Source organism: Mustela putorius, unplaced genomic scaffold, assembly GCF_011764305.1.
Source record: "Mustela putorius furo isolate JIRA1106 unplaced genomic scaffold, ASM1176430v1.1 tig00000095_pilon_pilon_pilon, whole genome shotgun sequence".
NCBI classification, from domain to species: Eukaryota; Metazoa; Chordata; class Mammalia; order Carnivora; family Mustelidae; genus Mustela; species Mustela putorius.
Genome location: NW_025421280.1, coordinates 31,635,037 through 31,657,906, shown reverse-complemented (window position 1 = coordinate 31,657,906; position 22,870 = coordinate 31,635,037). Strand labels below are relative to the sequence as shown.

The 22,870-nt window shown below is 55.1% G+C and overlaps 2 protein-coding genes across 5 annotated transcripts in view; one reads left to right on the top strand and one right to left on the bottom strand.

The window, feature by feature from the left end:
- Positions 1-7,768: 7,768 nt before the first annotated feature.
- Positions 7,769-15,546, top strand: DCAF15 (DDB1 and CUL4 associated factor 15). The gene is made up of 13 exons (XM_004748265.3): positions 7,769-7,944; positions 9,695-9,792; positions 9,893-10,028; positions 10,731-10,837; positions 10,921-11,060; positions 11,144-11,314; positions 13,124-13,558; positions 13,644-13,735; positions 13,829-13,957; positions 14,055-14,140; positions 14,352-14,456; positions 14,543-14,658; positions 15,016-15,546. Exons 1-13 carry the CDS (start codon positions 7,813-7,815, stop codon positions 15,069-15,071), a joined length of 1,803 nt encoding a protein of 600 aa, XP_004748322.1. The 5' UTR covers positions 7,769-7,812; the 3' UTR covers positions 15,072-15,546.
- Positions 15,547-15,628: 82 nt separating this feature from the next.
- Positions 15,629-22,870, bottom strand: part of RFX1 (regulatory factor X1) — a 30,361-nt gene continuing 23,119 nt past the window's right edge. For all 4 annotated transcript variants that reach the window (XM_045083090.1, XM_045083091.1, XM_045083098.1 and 1 more), the window contains 12 exons: positions 21,788-21,969; positions 20,652-20,771; positions 20,451-20,566; positions 20,090-20,208; positions 19,892-20,001; positions 19,409-19,560; positions 19,231-19,328; positions 18,063-18,212; positions 17,753-17,961; positions 17,311-17,464; positions 17,186-17,231; positions 15,629-17,044 (listed from right to left, as the gene is read on the bottom strand). In XM_045083090.1, the coding sequence (XP_044939025.1) occupies positions 16,875-17,044; positions 17,186-17,231; positions 17,311-17,464; positions 17,753-17,961; positions 18,063-18,212; positions 19,231-19,328; positions 19,409-19,560; positions 19,892-20,001; positions 20,090-20,208; positions 20,451-20,566; positions 20,652-20,771; positions 21,788-21,969 (1,626 nt within the window). In that variant the 3' untranslated portion in view covers positions 15,629-16,874. The remainder of the gene's footprint in view (positions 17,045-17,185; positions 17,232-17,310; positions 17,465-17,752; positions 17,962-18,062; positions 18,213-19,230; positions 19,329-19,408; positions 19,561-19,891; positions 20,002-20,089; positions 20,209-20,450; positions 20,567-20,651; positions 20,772-21,787; positions 21,970-22,870) is intronic.

Here is a 22,870-nt window from a genome sequence, read left to right as displayed (position 1 = left end):
TCAGCTCAGGTCAAGATCTCAGGGTCCTGGGATCGAACTCCACATCAGGCTCTCTGCTCAGCAGGGAGCCTGCTTCCCCTGTCTCTCTGCCTGCCTCTCTGTCTGCTTCTGATCTCTCTCTGTGTCAAATAAATAAGTAAAATTTTTTTAAAAAATTAAAAAATAAAAAGATTTTATTTATTTATTTGAGGGAGAGAGTATGAGCTGGCAGGGGGAGGGGCAGAGGGAAAGAGAAGCGGGCTCCCTGCTGAGCGGGGCTCAATCCCAGGATCCCAAGAACATGACACGAGCCAAAAGCAGATGCTTAGCCCACTGAGCCCCCCAGGCGCCCCTATTCTGGAAAAACTCTTACACAGCGGGTAACCGATACGTGCAAGGACATTCCCTGTGGGGCGCTTTTATTACAGTGAAAATTCTCTCTTGCCCTGGATCCCACACGGCTTGTGATTTGAATTCTCGTCACTTCCTCGGAGAGCCCCTTACCAGAACCCCCCAATCAGAAGCAACATTTTTTTAAAAAGATTTTATTTATTTGTTTGACAGAGATCACAAGTAGGCAGAAAAGCAGGCAGAGAGAGAGGAGGAAGCAGGCTCCCTGCTGAGCAGAGAGCCCGATGCGGGGCTCTATCCCAGGACCCTGGGATCATGACCTGAGCCCAAGGCAGAGGCTTTAACCCACTGAGCCACCCAGGTGCCCCCAGAAGCAACATTTTTGTCTCTCTCTCTCCTCTTCCCTGCTTTATTTTTCTTTCTGGTAAATTCTCACATTCTAATTTATGTATTTGCCCACTGTCCATGGTCCTCTCCCACAGTGGAGGTGGGCCCTTGGCCGTAGTCACCTCTGTTCTCCAGCACCTGGAACGGTGTCTAGTACATACCGGGGGTCAGCAAACATCCGTTGTGTGAGCAAATTTTTTTAAAAAGCCCATAAGAGGAAAACAAACAAATAAAAAGTGTGTCCTATTAAAATAAGAGAGACCCAGGTCTAGACTTGCAAGGGACTACTCGATCTCTACATCATGCATTAGTTTCCTGGAGCTATTGTACCAAGGGCCACACACAAGGCAGCTTAAAAACAACAGACATTTATTCGTTTCAGAAGTTCAAATTATTTATGTGGACATGGGGAAACTGGAAGTCCAAAGTCAAGGTGTTGGCAGACTTGTTCCTTCTGGAGGCTCCTTCCTTGTATCTCTTCCAGCTTCTTGTGGTTGCTGGCAATCTTTGATGTTCTTGGGTCTGTGGCTGCGCCCCTGCACTCTGTCTCAGTTTCCACGTGGCCTTTTCCTGTGTGTGTGTATGTGTCTGTTCCTCCTCCTCTCTCTTATAAGGACTCTGGTCTTGGGATTTAGGGCCCAGCTGGTTAATCCAGGATAATCTCATGATCTTTAACTTAATTACACATTTTTTTTCCAAATAAGGTCATATTCACATGTTTAGTGGGTCAGGACATCAGAATATCCTTTTGTGGGTCGCCATGCAAACTGTTGTATGGATTAGTGTGAGTCGGGCTAATCTTGGAGGGAAAAAAAGGTGCAGAACAAGGATGGCAATTTTGATCATTTTCATAAATTAAAAAAGGTAGGGTGCCTGGGTGGCTCAGTCAGTTAAGAGGCCGCCTCCGGCTCAGGTCATGATCCCAGGGTTCTGGAATCGAGTCCCGCAGCGGGCTCCCTGCCCAGCAGAAGTCCTGCTTCTCCCTCTCCCTCTGCCTCCTGCTCTGCCTACTTGTGCTCTCTCTCTATCTCTCTGTCAAATAAATAAATAAATAATCTTTTTTTTCCCCCTAAATATTTATTTATTTATTTGACAGACAGAGATCACAAGTAGGCAGAGAGGCAGGCAGAGAGAGGAAGGGAAGCAGCCCCTCTGCTGAGCAGAGAGCCTGATGCGGGGCTCGAACCCAGGACCCTGGAACCATGACCTGAGCCAAAGGCAGAGGCTTTTTTTTTTTTTTTAAGTTTTATTTATTTATTTGACAGAGAGAAATCACAAGTAGTCGGAGAGGCAGGCAGAGAGAGAGAGAGGAGAAGCAGGCTCCCCGCTGAGCAGAGAGCCCAATGCGGGACTCGATCCCAGGACCCTGAGATCATGACCTGAGCCGAAGGCAGTGGCTTAACCCACTGAGCCACCCAGGCACCCCAATAAATAAATAATCTTTAAAAAAATTTAAAAGGGTATCTGTTGCCTTGATGGGTGGGTGGGCAGCTGGGGCTAAGGGGAGAGGAGGTGTTGCCACCATATGTCCTTGTACGTCTGTCGAATTAAAAAAACAAAACAAAACTTGACTTCGGTTTTCATGACATGCAGTAGTATGAAAATGCTTAAAGATTTTATAATTTATTTATTTATTTGGGAAGGAGAGAGAGAGCTTAAGTGGGGTGAGGGAGAGGGAATCTCAGGCAGACTCCCTGCTGAGCACAGAGCCAGATGCGGGGCTCCCATCTCACGACCCTGAGCCGAAATCAAGAGTCGGACACTCAACCAACTGAGCCGCCCAGACGCCCCCAGAATGAAAACATTTTAAAGCGTACATGAGTCAAAACTCATCATTCCAAACCTCAGCAATTTTGCACTTGAGAAAACCGTAACCATAGTTACTGAACATTACCATCACCTCCAAAAGCATCCTTCTGCTGCTGGGTCAGCCTCCCTCCGCTTCCCCTTCATGCCCAACCCCAGGCAACCACAGATCTACTGTCTGTCACTGTGGATCAGGTGGCAGTTTCTAGAAATTAATATGAATGGAATCATGAGGTGTGTAGTTTGTGGTGTCTGGCTTCTTCTATTTGGGACAGTTGAGTTTTATTTTTTAAATTTTTATTTTTTTAAGATTTTTTTAATTTATTTGACAGAAAGAGAGACAATGAGAGAGGGAACACTTGTTCCCTCCCACAAGCAGGAAGTGGGAGAGGGAGAAGCAGGCTTCCTGCTGAGCAGGACCCCGATGTGGGGCCCGATGTGGGGCCCGATGTGGGGCTCGATTCCAGGATGCTGGGATCGTGACCTGAGCCAAAGGCAAATACTTAACGACTGAGCCACCTAGGCACCCCAAGGGACAGTGACTTTTAGATTCATCTGTGTTACATGCATTGAGAGTTCATTCCTCTTTTATTTTTTAAATATTTTATTTATTTATTTGTCAGAGGGAGAGCACAAATAGGGGGAGTGGCAGAGGCAGAGGGAGAAGCAGGCCCCCTGCTGAGCAAGGAGCCCAATGCAGGACTCGATCCCAGGACCCTGGGACCATGATCTGAGTTGAAGGCAAATGCTTAATGACTGAGGCACCTGGGCACCCCAAGTTCATTACTCTTTTCAAATTTACTTAAAATTTTGAAAAATTGAGATAGAACTGGCATAGAACATGAGTCTTAGATGGACCATAATTTGTTTTTGTTTATTACTTGGATGGGCCACCATTTGTTTATCATATGTTGATGGTATTCTACTTTCTTCTTATTTGGGGCTGTTGCATAAAACTGCTATGAATGGTCCTGAGCCAGTCTGGCAGTAAACATGTCTTCGAGAAGTTCTCTTGGGTAAATACATAGGAGTAACATGGCAGAATCATACAGTGAGTGTCCATTTAACTTAAGAAACTGCCCAATTGTCTTCCAAAGTCATTGTGCCACTTTCCACTCCCACGGGCACTCTGTGAGAGTTTCAGTTCCTCCGAGTCCTTGTCAACACTTGGTATGGTCAGACTTCAATTTTAGCCACTTTGGTGGGTGTGTCATAGTATGACATTGTGGCTAGATTTGCGTTTCTTTGAGGACTAATAATGTCAAACATCTTTTCTTGTAATCACTGACCATTCTATGTCTTCCCCGTGATGAATTTCAAACTGCATAAAGGTAATATTTATTTAAAAGTAAATGATCACACCCACTGGGACAGCTTGTATCAAAAAACAGAAGACAACAAATGTTGGCAAAGATGTAGATAAACTGGAACTCACTATCCACCCAGGTGCTACAACCACCTCTAAACCCCTTCCCATCTTCACCCAAATACCTGGGGTCCATGAACTGACCCATTGGCTCCGAATATGGCCACTTCTCTCCATCTCCATGCTATTACATGAATGAATCTAAGCCACCATAACTTCGCCCTGGCCTCCCTGAGGCGATTCTTGCCCACTACCCTTAGTCCCCTAAACATTGTCCACACAGAAACCAAATGATCTTTCACCAAAACTCTTCAAAAACTACTTTTTATTTTGAAATAATGATCACGTTACAGAGGATTTGTGCTAAGGACTAAATGTTTGCGTCTCCCCTAAATGCATGTGTTGAAACCGAGCCCCCAATGTGATGGAATAGAAGGTGGGACACAAGGCAGGTGATTAGATCACGAGGATGGAGACTTCATGAATGGGATTAGGACCCTGTAGGAGAGCTGGTGAAATCTCTCTCCCTCTCTCTTTCTGTCTCTCTCAGCCACGTGAGGATATAGCGAGGAGGCGATTGTCTACAATCTAGGAAGTGGTCCCTCACCAGACACTGGCTATACCAGTGCCTTGGTCTTTAACTTCACAGCCTCCAGAACTGAAAGAACTGAGAGAAATAAATTAACCTTGTCTATAGTATTTTTATTATGGCAATTCAACAGGCTAAGATAATTTGCAAAATTGGCACCCTGCAAAGTTGCAAAGCTCTTGTCTACCCTTCACCCCATTGGCCCGAATGTTAACATCTTACATAACGATGGTACAGTTGTCACAACTAAGAGATGAACTAACATTGGCACAATACTGTTCATTAAACTACAGGCTTATTATGAATTACACCAGTTTTCTCTCTGATGTCTTTTTCTGGTCCAAGATCCTAACCAGGACATCACATTTCATTGACTGTGTCTCCTAAGACTTCTCTAATCTGTGCCAATTTCTTCGTCATGCTTTGTTTCTCACAACCTTGGCATTTTTTTTTAAAGATTTTATTTATTTATTTGACAGAGAGAGATCACAGTAGACAGAGAGACAGGCAGAGAGAGAGAGGGAAGCAGGCTCCCCGCTGAGCAGAAAGCCCGATGCGGGACTCGATCCCAGGACCCTGAGATCATGACCCGAGCCGAAGGCAGCGGCTTAACCCACTGAGCCACCTTGGCAGGTGCCCCAACCTTGGCATTTTTTTAAAAAAGATTTATTTATTTACTTGAGAGAGAGGATGCAAATGGAGGGGAGGGGCAGAGGGAGCAGGGGAGAGAATCTCATGTTACCAACTCCACGGTGAGCACAGAGTCCAACACAGGGCTCAGTCTCAGGACCTCCGGATCATGACCTGAGCTGAAATGAAGAGCTGGACCTTAACGAACTGGGCCACCCAGGTTCCCCTTCATGACCTTGACGTTTCTGAAGTGTCCTAACTAGGTCTTTTGTAGAATATCCCTCAGTTTGGGACAAACGTCTTGTCTTTTCTCAAGAGTGGACTGAGGTTATGGATTTAAGGGACGATACCAGAGACGTGATGTGTCCTCTTCATCACCTCCTATCAGGGGTACATGCATATGACTCATGGCTACGATATTTTTTTTAAAGATTTTTGTTTATTTGTTTGTTTATTTGAGATAGAGAAAGAGAGAGGGAGAGAGTGCAAACATGGGGGGAGGGTAGAGGGAGAAGCAGGGTCTCCGCTGAGTGGGGGAGCCCGATGCAGGGCTTGATCCCAGGACCCCGGGATCATGACATGAACTGAAAGCAGACAGTTAACTAACCTGCTTGTAGTAGTATCTGCCAGGTTTCTCCACTACTAAGTTACTTTTTGCACTTTCCATACTTTTATTCTTTAGACACAAGTCTCTAAATCCAGCCCACACCCAACAAGGTGAATTAAGCTCCATCATGTGGTCGGGCAGGGTTCGTGAGTGGGGAGAAGTAGAGAGAAAGAGAGAATCCCAAGGAGGCTTCACCCCCAGCCCAGAATCTGAGGCAGGGCTCAATCCCAGGACCCTGAGCCAAAATCAAGAGTTAGACACTTAACCTACTGAGTCACCCAGGTGCCCCTGTGGACATATATTTTTAAAAACCCAGCAAATAAATATTTTAGGAGACATACTTTTAGGGTAGGCGAATGTCATGTTTCCTCCTTGAAGTTTCATTCACTAATTTTAACACTCATTGGTAGATTTTGACTGCTGCAATTATATCTGTGATGTCCGCCTGATAATGATTTTTTAAATTCCCTCATTCCTTCTATACTTATTAATTGAACATGTTCTATATGGAAGGGTCATCTCTTTCCCCCCATTTTTTATTCAATCATTTATTTATACCAGTATGGATTCATTGGTATTTATTTCTTTGGATCACGATGATCTTTCATTATTAGTTTTTTTTTTTTTTTAATCTCTTCATCCCACATGGGGCATGACCTCCAGGCCCTGAGATCAAGGGCTGCATGTTCTACCCATTGAGCCAGTGAGATACTCCATGGATCACAATCTTTTAAATCTCCCAGCAGATTCCATCATATACTAAAAACCTTCCAGAGACTTCCCTTTATGCTTAGGAGTAAAATCCAGCTATCTTGCTTACCAACACTCCCTGCCTGCTTTCCTGTCCTTGTGTTTTCCTTGCTTATTTTTTCCCTTGTTCATTCCTGCTTTGGCCCAAACTGGACTTTCTGTGGTCTCTCAGTCATGTCACCCTCATTCCTCTGAAGGCTTTCTCTTTGTTGGAATATTCCTCTTCCTCACCTGCACAGGGCCCCTCTATGACTGCCCTGAGCAGCCTTCTTCCTTCCCTTTGATTTCTAATCCTACCTGGAATTAGATAACCAAAAATCCATTTCCTTCTTTATCACCTGTCTTGTTCCCCAGCTCTAGAATATAGTAGGCACTCAATAAATATTTGTTGACTAAATGAATGCATGAGGCTGGACAAATGAGAAGTCTGAGATCCATTCACTTCTTCCCTGATTATAGTTACAACTGAGGTATATGCATGTCAGGTACTCGGGAGCACTACGCTGTAAGCCTCAGTTTCATGAGAATGAAATGACCCTTGGAGTAATAGATTATTATTTATAAATGTATTATTTATAATAATAAAAGGACCTATCTGCAAAACTGTTGCGAAGATTAAATGAGCAAACGCCACAAAAAGATGATACTTCTAACAGACATTCAACAATTATTACTGTCATCTGTAAAATGGGCACAACAATGACCTACTGCATAGAATTGTTGTAAGCTCAGAACCATGTCTAGCACATGGTTAGTGCTCTAGAAGCCATCGATGCTATTGTTAACATCATCGCTGCCCCCGCCCATCTGAAAAGATGTTTTCATCAACTCTCATCTTTTTTTTTTTTTTTTGCAAATCCCTTTCCTTGGCCTGGCCCGGCCTGTGATGGCCCCAGGATAGTCGCCAGGCCTCTTCGCATCTGGATAGGGCGCTGTGGGGACTCCGGCCGGGTCTGGACCACAGGCTCTCATCGCCCCGCCCACGGGCCTGGACCGCCCGCGGTCTCCATGGAAACCCACCAGCCACAGTGGGGCGTGACGCCGCCGAGAGGGATAGGGGCCTTCGCCTATCCGGTCAAAGTCGCCTCGGCAAGGGGTGCAAACCGGGCCTCTTGACGGGTGCGTCCTTGCGGAAAGGCGGGAATACGGCGGCGAACCACAGGGTTTGTATCATCTCAGCCAATCAAGGGCCGAGGTGGCTATGATGGACAGGCCTAGCGGGAAGAGGCCCCGAATGCGGGCTTTCACCCAACCGACCGGCCGCAATGCCGAGAAAGGGCCAATGAGGAGGCGGCGGGGGTGGGACAAAAAGGCCGGTTGCTCCGGAAGTGGAGGGAGGGGGTGAAAATGGCGCCCAGCTCGAAATCGGAGCGGAACAGCGGGGCCGGGAGCGGCGGCGGCGGCCCCGGGGGCGCCGGGGGGAAGCGGGCAGCAGGGCGGCGGCGGGAGCACGTCCTCAAGCAGCTGGAGCGGGTCAAGGTAAGGCCTGGAGTCTTGGAGGAGCGCGCCGGAGGGTGGGGAGAAGGGACGAGGGAGGCGGAGGGAAGGAGGCGTTCGCGGGGTGAGGGGTTGGGGGCGGAGCCCCGGGGGAGGGGGCTCGGAGGAAGGGGGCTGGGCGGGGCCCGGGGGAGAGGGCTTGGATGGAGGGGGCTGGGACGGGGGTTTGGATGGAGAGGACTGGGGGCGGATTCCGGGGGAGGGGGCTCTGATGGAAAGGCTGGTGTGGTGGCTGAGAAAGGGCTTGGAGAGAGGGAGGTCGCTGGAGGAATAAGGAGGAAGGGGGCGATCCAGGGTCAGACTCATTTTTCAAAACCCTGCTCCCATGGCCCCTCCGTTATGGAGCTTTCCCACCCCCGTGGCGGAGCCCCTGCGACCGGCTTTGGGCTTCCTCTGCCTGCTGTTCCTCTCTCTGTCCCGGCTCCGACCGCACGGGAGCAGGGAATTCCTGTACCTGTGTCTGCCTCCCCCACTGAATGGGAGCGACCTCCTTGGAGAAAGCCTGGTCTTCCCCCTCAGACTGGGAGCTCCCTGAGCACCGCTCTGTCTTCTCCATCAGACAGTAAACTCACAACGTGCCAGCATGTCTCTCCCACATCCTTTGGGGTGCTCTGGGAGGGCAGACATGTGAATCTGCTGTCAGGTCAGCAGCAACCTGGGCAGAACTACATTCCCGTGGATAGGGAAAGTGCCTTCTCCATTAGTCTGGGAACTCTGTGAAGGCAGTGCTGTGTCTCCTCCTTTTGACGAGATTCTGGGGCAGGGACTGTCTCCGCCTTCAGCCTGGTTGTTCCCGGGTTGGGCTGTGGCTCCACCCTTAGCTTGGAAGCTCCTGGGACAGGGATTGTGTCTCCCCGGTCAGCCTGGGCTTCACCAACAGAGCTGTTCCATAAGACTGGCATCCCCTTGAGGAGTGGGCTTTCTCCCTCATCTGCTAGGGAGCTCGCCAGATAGGTCTCTTTCCCATCAGTACTCTTGAGGGTAAGGCCAAGTGTCTCACTCAGACTGGGCTGTAGGACTCAGGGTGCTCTGATCCCCTACTACACAGCTTGTGCCTGCCTGTCCCCTCCTTGAAGTTTTTGGGATGAGGGAGATGGTTAGAAGGTGGCTAGGTTAAGTGAGAAGGGGGAATTGGGCAGGAATTGGAAGGTCACTGGTTAGCCCCTCTTCTGCCTCAGTAGGTCCCCAGGTGAGGCCAGGGCCCTCTCAAAGGTCCTGAGCACTGTGTGTGTAGGCTAATGGGTTAGGGACTGGTGAGTTCAGTTGGTCAAGCCTCCTTAGTGGCCAAGGACACCTACAGCTCAGTGTACCATGAAGAAGCCTTCAGGAAGGCAGCCAGTGGCACACTGTGGCCAAGGGTGAATGGGAAACCTTCCTGGGGGTGGGGGTTAATGACAGTGCCGGTCCTTAGAACCTGGGTGCTTGGGCAAGAGGGGCTCTGAGGTTGAAGAGATATGGGACTGGGAGGGTGTCATGGGTCCCTAGTGTAAGGGGACGCTCAAGTGAGGCCCAGGGCATGGGTCCCTGGTGGAAGGGGAGGCTCAAGTGAGGCCCAGTTGATCCATCTTCCCCAGCTATTCCCACCTTCCAGAGCTTGGATTGCTCTTGACCGTCATGGTTGTTGGGAAGTGGGCCTGTGTGTCTGGGCTAGACCCTGGGGGTGCTACTCTGCTTTAGGTGAGGGGACTGGGGCGTGATGGTGCCTCAAGAGCCAGGGCCACCCCTTTCCCAGATCAGTGGGCAGCTCTCCCCTCGCCTCTTCCGGAAGCTGCCGCCCAGGGTCTGCGTCTCCCTCAAGAACATTGTGGATGAGGACTTTCTCTACGCAGGGTGAGGCTGCGTGAGGCTGGGATGGGGTGGGGGTTGGTGGGGGGTGGCTGGGCAGGGTGGTAGGTCGGTTTTGACCTGGCTGTTTTGCCTGCCCCCACAGACACATCTTCCTGGGCTTTTCCAAGTGCGGCCGTTATGTTCTTTCATATACCAGCAGCAGTGGGGATGATGACTTCTCCTTCTACATCTATCATCTGTACTGGTGGGAGTTCAACGTCCACAGCAAGCTCAAGCTGGTAGGGCCGGGCCCAGGGCTGGGCTATCCCTTCCAGCAACGTGACCAGCAGATCACAGCATCCCCCGAGCCTCACAGTCCTTGTCTGTAAAGTGGAGAAATTCTACTCCAAGGGTCACTGTCAGTATTCCGTGCCTTAGGTCAAACCAGGTGCAGCCGCCGTTTTTATAGTTGAAAGTGGGTAGGTGGTGGCACTTGCGTGTGGTTCGACTCAGCCTAAGAAGCACACAGCAGGCTTAGGCCAGGTGGGACCTGGTAGCTTTGCTAGTCTGTGCACTTAACCCTGACTTTGACTCCTTGAACCCCCCTCCCCCAGGAGGTGAGTGCTGTTACCCCAGTTTACACATGAGCTCGGAAAGGTGAACAGGTTTCGGGGTGGATAGGGCGTGGATCTGATGTGTCTGGCAGAGTCCCCTTTCTTGGGGCTGGGCTCTCTCCTCAGCTTCCTCCTGTGCCAGGCCAGCTTCCCTGTTTCCCCTCCTCCTAAGGGGAGCCTCCCCAGCCTGTCCTCAGGAAGGCAGAGGGGTGTGGTGTAGGAGCTGCTTGGGACTCCCTGGGTCGAGCCACCCCCCCCACCCAAAAGGTTGCTCCTGCCAGCTCAGCTCCAGCTCCAATTCCTGCCCAGCATTGTGCATCCTCGGTCCCCTACGTACCCCCACCCTACTTGCTCTCACCCTATACCGACCCTGAACGTGCTGCTCAGGTCCGGCAGGTGCGGCTCTTCCAGGATGAGGAGATCTATAGCGACCTGTACCTGACCGTGTGTGAGTGGCCCAGTGACGCCTCCAAGGTCATCGTCTTTGGGTTCAAGTAAGACTTGGGGACATGGGAGGCCTGGGGACCCGGGGAGGGCGGTGCGTGGGCCAGGTTGCTGAAGGCATGCCGGCCCCCAGCACCCGCTCAGCCAACGGGATGCTCATGAACATGATGATGATGAGTGACGAGAACCACAGAGACATCTACATCAGCACCGTGGCGGTACCACCGCCAGGCCGCTGTGCCGCCTGCCGGGAAGCCAGCCGGGCCCATCCAGGTGAGCGGCTGGGGGCCTCGGGGTGCGGGCTGCCTCCCTGCCCCGAGGCCACGCGTGAGCCCGCAGTGCGTGTATTGCTGCAGGCGACCCGAGCGCACAGTGCCTGCGGCACGGCTTCATACTGCACACGAAGTACCAGGTGGTCTACCCCTTCCCCACCTTCCAGCCCGCCTTCCAGCTCAAGAAGGACCAGGTGGTGCTGCTCAACACCAGCTACTCCCTGGTGGCCTGCGCCGTCTCCGTCCACTCGGCAGGTAGGCCCCTGGGTCTGAGGACGGGCCTGGTGCCCTCTGGAATCCTCCAAGCCCCCAGTCCCCTGATCCCAAATGAGATCTTCAGAAGTGAAGTCCCTTGTCCAAGGTAACTCAGCTGGAAAGCAGGGATATGGACTCCCAAGCTAGCTATGCTCCACCCCAGCGCTGTTCTCTAGAACTTAGCACAGGGCTGGGATGGTCTGGTCTATATCTGCCAGGTCTATATCTGCAACAGCTGCCACTAATAGCCACTGAAAGTGGCTCGTGTGACCGAGGAACTGAGTTTTTAATTTCAGTTCATTTTAGTTGAGTTCAAAAAGCCACATGTGGTCGCGGCTACCATGCTGGATGGCACAGTGCTCTCTCCAAAAATTTCCAATTTTTGGAGATCACAAGGTGATGTCCCTTGACAGAGTGGCTGAAGTTAAGAAGCTGGACAGTGGTACGGGCTGGTGGGGATGTTCGCTCCCTCCCCCACCACCGCTCTCTCAGGGCCGCACATGTGAGCGGTCCTGTGCCTGACCACGTCCAAGGCTTTGCGGGCTGCGAGCTCCATCCCTGGGGCTCAGGGAGGTCAGACAAGGCAGATGTTCTCTTGGATGAGCAGTTTCAGTGGGTGCCCCAGCACGCGTGACCATGGAGCATGCTTTAAAGATGTGCTTGAGTGCAGACGAAACGAAGGGAGACCTATAACCGGATAATGATACCACTCACATATAAATTAAAAATATGTTTTGATTTTGCAAGAACGCAGTCAAATGAGAAGACACCCACTAACTACATGATAATGGTTTCCCCTGGGAGGGGGAGGGGAGTGGATATGAAGAGAGAATTAAATGTATAAAACGGAGTGCACACATCAGCAAGAGCCAGGGCGCCTTGTTTCTGGGCCCATCCAGGGGCCTCCTGCCCCTGGCCGCCTTTGCCACTGTGGGCAAGGCCCTGCCCCTCATCAGGCTGTGAGCCCCCAACAAGCCGGGGCTGGCTGAGACCCATACCCCTGGACTTGTGGCTGTGGCTCCCTGTAGGAAGGGTCGCGTGGGAAAGGACTCAGCTGTACGCATTCGGGGGTGAGGGGGCCACTGTCCCCCATGTCTAACACCTTACCACTTACACAGAGGGACAGTGAGTTTTGACTAGGCCATTTTCCGTGCTGGTGGACAGGAGTGCATTGGTTCGTACTGTCCTGCAGCGTGACCTTGGACAAGTTTCTCCTTGAGCCTCGGTCCCTAGTCTCTGAACTGGGAGGACACAGCCTCCCCGCTCAAGATTGATTGTGGGGGGCCCTACGGAGGTGGTGCAGGCAGAGGTCCTGGTGCTGCTCATTCTGTGCTTCAGGGTTCTCCATGCTGAGCTCACGCTCCCAGAGGGGAGCCAGTCCCTAGTCAGGCGGACAGCGACAGAGGCCTGGGATTTGGCTGCTGAGTGCCCAAGCCAGTCAGCTCCCTTTGGGAACAATGAATGGCTGTGTAGGAAACTCAGACTTCGGTGATCTTTAGCTTTTGTCACTGTCAGCCGCCCAGGGGCAGGGATTTGTGTGGCTTTCCACTCGTGTCCTCAGTGTGTGGCATTTGGTAAATGCTCAAAATTGAAGTCTGAATGAAAGTGTCATTTATGTGCACACGTGCGTGTACAAGGCCTTTTTCCTGAGTGTTTCTGACTGATCTTTCAATATAAGTAAGTCTTCTAGGAGGGTCTCCTCAAGGTGGATTTCTAAGAAGCAGCCCTAGGGCAGTTAGGAAGGTTGGCAGTGTCCTAAACTTGAACTCGACTGTTGAGCACCCCTACCTCCCTCTGTTTTTGTTTCAGGCGAGAGCAGCTTCTGCCAAATTCTGTATGACCACACCGCCTCCCCTCCAGCACCCCCGAGCCCCCCTGGGCCCCAGAGCCCTGAGGTGCCCCCTGCCCTCCCCAGCCCCTGCCCTGAAGCAGCTCCCGCCCGGCCCCCTGGGGCCCCCGAGCCCTCACCTGCCATCGCCAAAGCCAAGGAGTTTGTGGCCGACATCTTCCGCAGGGCCAGAGAGGCCAAGGGGGGGACCTTGGAGGAAGCCCGGCCACCCCCTTGCCCAGGGCCCTCGGGCAGCCGCTGCCGTCTGCCCTCAGAGCCCCTGGCCCCAGGCGGGGAGGTGGCACCCCGAGATAGCCCCCCAGCGGCGGAAGCACCGGCCCCAGAGCCGGGCTACGTCAACTACACCAAGCTGTATTATGTGCTGGGGTCCAGCGAAGGGACAGAACCGGAGGATGGTGAGTCAGGAACCCACGCAGCAGGCAGGGCGCTGGGCGTGGAAGTTCCCCCTCCCACCCCTACTCCCAATTCCTGTGCCCTCAGAGTTCGAGGATGACAAGATCTCCTTGCCCTTTGTGGTGACTGATCTCCGGGGCCGCAACCTGCGGCCCATGCGGGAGCGGGCTGCCGTCCAGGTTGGTGCCTGTGGGAGGCAGGCCGAGGGGCAGCCCCTGGGGAGCCTGCTGGGGTCGCAGTTACAGCAACCCTCCCCTCCCCACCACCCACAGGGTCAGTATCTGACGGTGGAGCAGCTCACACTGGACTTTGAATACGTCATCAATGAGGTCATCCGCCATGACGCCACCTGGGCCCACCAGTTTTGTTCCTTCAGCGACTATGACATTGTCATCCTGGAGGTGGGCCTGGGGAGGGGACAGGGTGGGCCCAGGGACTCTGTATTCTGGGCGTCACCTCAATAGCTGTCACTGTTGTCCCCGCCCCGCCCCCACCAAGGTCTGCCCGGAAACCAATCAAGTCCTCATCAACATTGGCCTGCTGCTCCTGGCATTCCCGTCCCCAACTGAGGAGGGCCAGCTCCGGTGAGCCGGTGGGAGTAGAGGTGGCCCCCCGTCTCCGCCCAGCAGGAAGCCACACTCAGATTCTTCTGTGGGGGTGGGCAAGCGGGGATGGAGACGACTTTCCCTGCCCCCAAAACTTGGACCAGGCACACCGTAACTGCTCCGGAGAGAGCAGACCCTCAGGGTTGCCGGGGTCCCAGCGCTTTCTCCTTTGCCCCCCACCCCACTGCAGACCAAAGACCTATCACACCAGCCTCAAGGTGGCATGGGACCTCAACACAGGCATCTTCGTGACAGTCAGTGTTGGCGACCTCACTGAGGTCAAGGGGCAGACCAGGTGAGGTGGGGCTGGGGCCAGGGCCGGGGGCCAGGGACCGGGGTGGGCGACCGGGGTGATGAGAGCCCTCACCCCCTTGCCCTCAGCGGCAGTGTCTGGAGCTCGTACCGCAAGAGCTGCGTGGACATGGTCATGAAGTGGCTGGTGCCTGAGAGCAGCGGCCGCTATGTCAACAGGATGACCAACGAGGCGCTGCACAAAGGTGGGCCCTGGGACCCGATGACGGTCAGGACTGAGGTCCTCTGGCACCATGTCAGGTCTAGAACAGGTGTGGATTCCTCTGTGTTCCTGAATGGAGTCCACTGGCCATGAATGGAGTGAGGGGAGGGAAGGGCAGGCTCGCAGAGGACCTGGCAGCTGTGGCGCCTGGGGACCCCCAGCCAGTCCGTTCATTCAGCAGACCTCTACTGGGTAGCTGCTGGGGGGAGGCCGGCAGAACTCAGCAGGGTAATTGCCTTCTGGAACCTTGTGGCCCAAATCACATCAGGGCAGGAGGCAGGCACCTCCCCTCAGCCTGGGCCTGTAGACTTCATGGCTCCCTTCTGCCCCTTCCTTGCAGGGTGCTCGCTGAAGGTTCTGGCAGACAGTGAGCGATACACGTGGATTGTGCTGTGAGGGCCCGGCCGCTCTGGACACTGACTCCAACTACCTCCGCGGCCTGGGAGCCGGTTGCCTTCCTGGCAGCCTCTCCCCGGCTGGCCGGCCGACCGACTGATGACCGACCGACCGACGGACCAGCGCTCGTGTTAGGCTGCGGGGAAGGGAGCTGGGCGGGGCAGCCCCTGGTGGCCTGAGAGTCTGGACGCTTCTTATTTATGCCTATTTAAGTTGGGAAGGGGCAGAGGGAGGGAGCCCCCTGACCCACCAGCCTCAAGCGCCCACCTTCACCCCGCACTGGGCACAGGTCCTTGCTCTCTGCGCATCTGCCCCTTTCCTTGGCTACAGGTGTGGACGTTGCCCCCCAGGGAGGCCGAATGGACCCCCCCTTCCCCTGCCTCAGCCTCCCCCCTACTTGTGGCGGCAGACCTTGTGGCCATCCCCTCCCTCTGCCCCTCGTTCCTCTTCATGTAATAAATGTTTTATTTCTGAACCTCCCTGAATTCCCTTTACTGCCGCTCGGGGCCCAGTTGGAGTCCCCAGCCCCAAGGCCCCGTGAGTCAGCAGCAGCCACATACCACAGCGGAATTTATTGTGTTTTAAGAAAGACTACAAAAAGGTAGAAAACAGCTCGGCACACTAGACTACCACACGCGTGGACACTTTCACGGCCAGGAGAGGGGGGGCCCCGAGGGAGTGGGGAGGGGAAGTTGGGGGGCCACCCCAAAAGCTGTAGCACGCGGAGCACACAAAATAGTGATTTCTATACAATAGGTCAGATCTTTTTTTGTCTTTTTTTGTTTTTTGTTTTTTTGCTTTTTGCCATAAACATCTATCTCACAGGTTGAAGACACTGAGAAAACCGGAACAGATAAGGCCATGATGGTTGGAAAAAAACCAACAAGTTACCAACTCCGCTCAGGCGGCTCACAAATCGCACAATAGTCATGTGGGGGGCGGGTCGCACTGCACGGAGGAGAAGCACAGTCTCCCGGGAGAGAAGGAGCACAGAGGTTCCATTACAAACCAGAGGCGGGTGGCCTGGGATGCTGGGGTCTTGGATCTGGGAGCCGAGCCCCTAGCTGGGGCTGGGACAGGCGTGGGCACTTCTGGGCCCCACTGCTGGCAGTAGGCCCCTCTGGGCTCCCACCCCCAGCCCAGCCTGCTGCTCTTTGGAAGCTGGAGGCGGTGCCCCCCGCCGCCCTCCCCCCAACCAGGCTGGACAGTGCCCTCCTGAGGGCTGCGGGGCAAGGGAGGGCCCAGCTCTGGAAAAGATGCGACACCCACGGCTTTAATTGCACTTATACCAAGGAGTGGGGAGCGGTGGGGTTGCTGGGGGGAGGGGTCCCGGGGCTGCTGCTGACAGTGGGGGTCCCCAGGTGATACCCACCTGTGCCCACCTGGGGCTCAGGGTTGGGCCCGGGACAGACTGTGCAAAGCCAGCGAGCTGAATAAGTTAACAGTTCCACAGGGGAGGGGGCCTGCCTGCCTGCCCCCTGGGACAGGGGAGGGTGGGGCTGGGGGAGGGAGATGCTGAGGCCTTCGGGGCCAAGGAGCCTAGCTGGCTGTCCCACGGGGCACCTGGGCACGGCGGCGGGTTCCTTAAGGCACGTCTTGTGTGTCAGTTTGCAGCTGCGGCTCCGCCTGGCCCTGTGATTGTGCCGCCCCCACTGGGGGCAGGGACCCCCTAGCTTTCCCTGTCTTGGAGGCCCCCTCCCCGCCCGAGGCTGGACCGGTGACAGCAAAGCCACAGAAGCTGTGAGGGACCCTGGCGTGGATGGGCGGCGGGGGCGGGCGGGCGGGGCAGGGGAGGCCGCGGGCTTAGCTGGAGGGCAGCGCCTGCACGAAGAGGCCACGCGCGTCTGTCCGTGCCAACTTGGCAGGCGGCTCCAGGGCATCAGGGCCCAGAGCGGGCGACTCGCCGCCGGCCGCCAGCGAGATGTCCTGCGGCAGCTCATCCTCGCTCTCCTCCTCTTCCTCCTCCTCTTCGTCTGGGGCACACAGAGGAGGCCCGACTCAGCGCAGGGCGGCGGCGCCCCCAGAGCACCGCCGGCGCCTCCTCCATCCCCACCGCCCTGTCTGCAGCTCCTGGGATTCGGCCCCACGACAGAGACACGCCCCGCCCCGCCTACCTTTGTCCGGGTCTAGGGGGTTCAGCGAGGTGGTCAGGTTGGCGAACTGCAAGGAGGCAAGACAAGGGGTGAGGGTCCCGCCAAGGGGTCCCCCGCCCGCGCCCTCTGCGCCCCGCCGCGCGCACCTCGCCCATGACCGCAATTGGGGTCTCGCCCTTGGCCTGGGCCACTCGATGCTCGATCAGGTAGTACATGTACTCGTCGTAGAGCAGCCGGATGAGGTGGAAAGAACCAAAGCTGGCAGCGCTTCGCAGGGTCAGGTCCCGGATCACCATGGAGCTGCGGGCGGCCGAGAGGAGGCCATCAGGCCCGATGCCACCCCGCGGTGAGAGCACAGGGTCCTCACTCCGCCCACTGCCAACAGACCCCTGCCCTGGTGAAAAGGGACCCGAGCTCCAAGGAAGCGGGATCTTCCTGGTCCCAAACTCCGCGAGGAGGAATGGCTTCTTTCCCCATCCCATTTTGGCTAGCCCTCGGAGAGGAGGAGCCGGCTCGAGACCCCGCCCCCAGGAGGAGGGGCCTCCCACCCCGCCCTTCCCCGCGGGCTCCGGCCGAGCCAGAGCGCACCTGTAGAAGGACCACTTGAGGAGGAAGAGCTTGGCGGCCTTGGGGAAGCCGGTGCTGCCCTGGTAGGGCTTAAGCACCTGGCTCACGACGCCGTCCAGCCAGGCCGCCCACTGCTCCAGTGAGTTCTGCTGCTGCAGGGTCACCTTGAAGTCCTGCTCCAGCCGCTGCACCACGCGGTCCTCGCAGCGGCACACCCACGAGGCCTGCTCCTGGAGGACAGCGGCAAATGCCCGTGGCTCAGCGGCCACCGCCCCCCCCACCCCGCCCCCGCCGCGCCGCCCCGCGCTCCCCGGCCCTGTCCCGCGCTCACTTGCACGTTGGCGAAGTCCACGCGGTTGAGGTCGCTCAGCATCTGGTTGATCTGCGCCGTGTTCTGCAGCACCGCGCGGGCTGCTTGCGCCAAGTGATTGAGCGACGTGTAGCGTCGCAGCGTCTGCGCAAAGGCGCCGGCTGCTGCCACCTGCGGGGCGCGGGGGGGGGGGGCAGATGTGCTTGGGACTGGTGAGAACCCCCCCATCCCCTAACCCCAGCCGCTGCAACTTCTCTGAGCCTTTCTTTCTCCCCAAAGGGAGGATGTACGTCGTTGCTTTTGTTGGATCAATGGGTCGGGATTTTCAAATTTAGGGTGGACACCCGAAGTGAGGGACCAAAAAAAAAAAAAAAAAATCAATATAATGTGTCTGACCAGCGTCATTATTTTTAATGAAAGGACACGAGAAATTCACGGAAGACACTGCCTAGAAAGGGCTGGAACTGTTATTCCCTTGAATGTCAGGTTAGGGAGGGTGGAACGTTGTCCATCTTGGTCACTGCTGTGCTCCCAGCACTGAGAACTACGCTGGCACACTGCAGGTACTCAATAAATGCATGCTGAATAAATGAATGAATACATTTGCTCATTTTTTCATTGGCTCCAGCTTCTACTCTTCCCACCTCCCCACTCCTCACCCCTGTCCAGTGCGCCCAGGGCCAATGCTTCAAGGCCCAGTTCCGTATAACCTCATTAACATTTTAAGGACGATAAAAACCCCCTTCTCTTCCTTTTATTTTTTTGCTCAAGAGCAGACACAGCCCATCTAATTCCTCACGTCAGAGTACTTCAGCATACTTCGTGATTACGCAGCACTGACGAAGAGGGCCACTACTCTGTTCCCTTATGTTTCCCGCCCCCCTATTGAAACTGCCTGAAGAGAATTACTTCAAGTTGCATTTGGTTTTTATTTTTTTAAGATACTGTTTTGTGTACAAAAACACCACAAAGGGTTTGTGTTTCAGAAGGGGGTAAAGACGATAACCCGAAGATCACTGTGAGGGAAGAGGCATGGGGACAAATCCTAGGGCCTCTATGAGGGCGAGGAGAGGGAGGCCCCCAGCCCACAGTTGCACAGCCAGGTGGCAGGAGCTGGGCCCAGCACCCAGGCTGGCCGCTCAGCCCCCGCCTGTGAGGCTGTGCCCAGACCCCCTCCTCACACCCTCACCTTCACACGCAGCATCTCCTCAGGGATGTTCACCATGGCATGCGTGAGCCAGCTCTCCAGGCTCTTGGCAAAGTTCCGGATCGCTTGGGTCAAGGCACCTGTGGGTGGCAGCGGGGGCTCATCAGGACCGTGGCACGTGGGGATGGGGCCGGTGGTGGGGCAGCCGTCCTGCACTCACTGGGGATGGGCCGCAGCACGTCCGGGATGAGGATCTCCACCAGGCCCTGGTACAGCACATTGTCACAGTGCTTGGTCCACTGCAGCACTGGTTCAAACTTGGAGAGGAGCACCAGGCTGGCCTTGGGCAGCCGCTTCTCAGCCTCGTCATGCCTGTAGACAGCCACCCCAGCCCTGAGGTCAGGCTGACACGGGCCCCGATGCCCCCGGGGTCAGCTGGGGATCTTGTACCCTGCACATGAGGCACGGGCGTGCACCCACTGCAGGGAGGAAACAGCTTAGCGGGGGACACTACTCCACATGCTGTCAGACTGATACACAAGCCCTGGAGCAGGGGTCGGAAGGTTGCATGCACCCCGCACACCCCAGGGATCAAGCAGATGCCCCCCTCCACCTGATGTCTGAGCTCTGGCCACCCCTGGGTGCTGACTCTCACCGGGCCCCCCCTTCTCTCCCTCCTCCCCGCTCCCACCGAGGGACTCACACAGCCAGTGGAGGTGCCTCGTTGGGCTGGCTGAGGTTGTATCTCCAGAAGGTTTTCCACAGCGTCTCCACCAGGGTGAACTGTAGGTTCACCATGACGTCGACAATGGCCTGTTGGGGAGGCTGGATGCTCAGGGACATGGGGGTGGGCGGCAGCATGGCTTTCCCTCGCCCATGCCCACTCACCCAGCTGCCCTACCTCACAGTGTTCCCGGTACAGGACCTGGAAGGCCTTGATGTCCCCAGGCCCAACGCCCTCGGGGAGGACTTTGCCCTGGAGGTCAAGCTCTGAGAAATCAGGGAGACTCCTCGCGGCATCTGGAGGCAGGAGGGGGCGCCGTGAGGCCCTTCATCGTCCCACCTGCCTGCCCCCCTCATGCCTCTCCCTGGGGTCTTATCAAGTTATCAGAGCTTTCCTCCCAAGCGGGGGTCCCCCACGGGCAGTGGGGAATGAGGCAGCCCCGGGAAGGCAGACGAACCACCTCCACTCTCTCCAGAGGCCCCAGACCCTGGCCCAGACCCTGGCCCAGACCCCACCCCATGGGCCAGAGCGCTCTCACCCAGGAACTGCTGGTACTGCTGGACCTGGGCGCTGATGTCAGACAGCCCAGCGGCCTGCTGCGGCCCCACAGCCACACCGTTGGTCATGCCCTCCATCTTCTGGATGGGCTTGAGCCTGGAGAAGGGGCGGTTAGAGCACTGAGACAGGCCAGCACGCCCTTCCCCGCCCACCAGCCCAGGGGCTGGCCCCGTCCTCCTACCTTTGCTTCTGCGAGAAGGGCTGGCCCCGCATAGCCATGTGCTGCTGGTCCTCCATGAGCCGCAGCAGGGGCGAGCTGGCCTTGATGCGCAGGCCGTAGTAGTGGTATTTAGAGTTGCCCCTGAGAGGGAGGCAGAGGCTGAGAGCTGGGCAGAGGCTGAGAGCTGGGGGTCCTCCAGCTGTCCACCGGGGACCTTCGCATCACATCTGTCTCCCCCTGGCCAAATGGCCTGGGGAAAAGACCCATGTTCCACGGAGCCAGGGGTGCCGTGCTGGGGAAGTACAGGGACTGTGGGTGCCAAGAGAGGTCCCATGTACCAACTGAGTTCTGAGAAGACAGGGCCAGTGTCTGGAGAACTCCTCGACCTCCGATCCTGGCACGGGGCAGGAGTCAGCACGTACTTGTTGACGATGACTAGTTACAACAAATTGCCAGGCACTGCTCTGAGCCCTTAGCATATACAAATCCCCGCGCTCCTTAACCCTGTCCTACGAAGGGTGCTCCTGGCACCCTCTGGGGACAGAGGAAGAAACTGTGGCACAGAGACACACAGTACTCTGCCCAGGGGTTATGCACGTGTAAGTGAATGAGGTGACACGTAAGCCGGGAAGGGAACTGGACCCAAGAGATGGGCAGGGCTCACCCCAGGGAGGTGTAAGCGTTGCGAAGGAGAAGGGAAGTGTGGGGTCAGGAGAGGGCCCCTTGTTCCCTCCTACATGAATCCAGACTTGAAGGCCCTGATTAAAGCACCAACCATGTATGGTGCCCGCACCCTCAAGTTATGTGCATTTTAGCACTGGAAGCCAGATCAGCCACAAGAGAAGCAACACAAAAGGCATGTGGGATGGTGCTCCGTAGTAAGGATGAAAAGCAAGCGGGGAAGGGGATGGTGGGGAGTGTCAGGGAGGTGGGAGGCGGGGAGTGGGAAGGCTTTTGTTTTAGTTAGGCCAGGGGGCATCTGAGTAACGAGATGGAGAAAAGCGCATGAAGGAGAAGGTACAGCGGGTGCAAAGGCCCTGGGGTAGGAGTGTGTGGGTATCAGAGGAAAGGGCCAGTGGGGCTAGAGCAGAGTGAAGGAGGGCACGAGAGTGGTAAATGTGGCTGTGGAGAACTTCGGGTAGGGGTGGGTGGCCCACCTGGTGCCAAGCCGTCGGGTGCGCAGGCCCATGAAGACAGAGCGGATGAGCTTGCCGAAGGAAGCGGCATTGACGGGCTCCAGCTTCTGCTCCTGGCAGTGCAGCAGGTAGTGGCAGTAGAGGGTGCTCCGTGGCAGGCTCACCCCCTCTGCCGTCTCATAGTTGTCTAGGAGCCACTGAACCTGGGGCCGGACCAGGGACAGAAGAACACTAAGAATCACTTCAGTTTCTCGAGTACTCATTATGAAGTGCTCTCGGTACCTATTTCCAATTGTGATCCTGACAGCCACACTGCAGGGGACATGATATCATAATCACGGTGGGGGGACTAAATCCCATGGAATTCTCTAGAGCTGCACTGTCCAATGTAGTCACCACCAATCACATGTGGCTATTTAAATTTACTTATACTGAGTGGAAAAAGCCAATGTCAAAAGGTCACATGGAGGATGAGTCACTGAACGTTCGCAGAATGACAGCATTATAGAAATGGGAAACAGATTCATGGTTGCTGGGGGTTAGGGATGCTGGGAGGGAGGAGAGCGGGGGTTACTATCGAAGGGGGAGCAGGAGAGCGATCTTTGTGGCAATGGAACAGTTCTGCATCTTGACCGTAGTGGTGGTTTCCCAAACGTACACCCGCGATAAAAAGACAAGTAGACACCCACACGGTACCAAGCCCAGTTTCCTGGTTGGATACTGTACTGCAGTTACAAAAAACATAACTAGATGGGTAACAGAGCTGGGGGGGGCGGGGCCCAGAGGGATCTCCCTGTACTATTTTTGCAACTTCCTATGAATCTACAGTTATATCAAAATAGTTTAAAGAAAAACAAACTCCAGAGGTCTCTGTACTGAACAGCACAGAGGGGATATTTCCATCAATGGAGAATGTTCTCTAGGACAGCACTGTTCTGTGAAGCATGTCTGCAAACTTTGGGAAAGGACCCAGAAGGGATCCCATTACGGGGTCATGAAATCAGTTAGGTGGGTCACAGCCAGCACTTAAAACGAGAGACTAGAAGCCAGGCTACATGGATGTATAAGGAAGAGTCTGCCCACTTTCTGAGAAAGCTTCTGTCT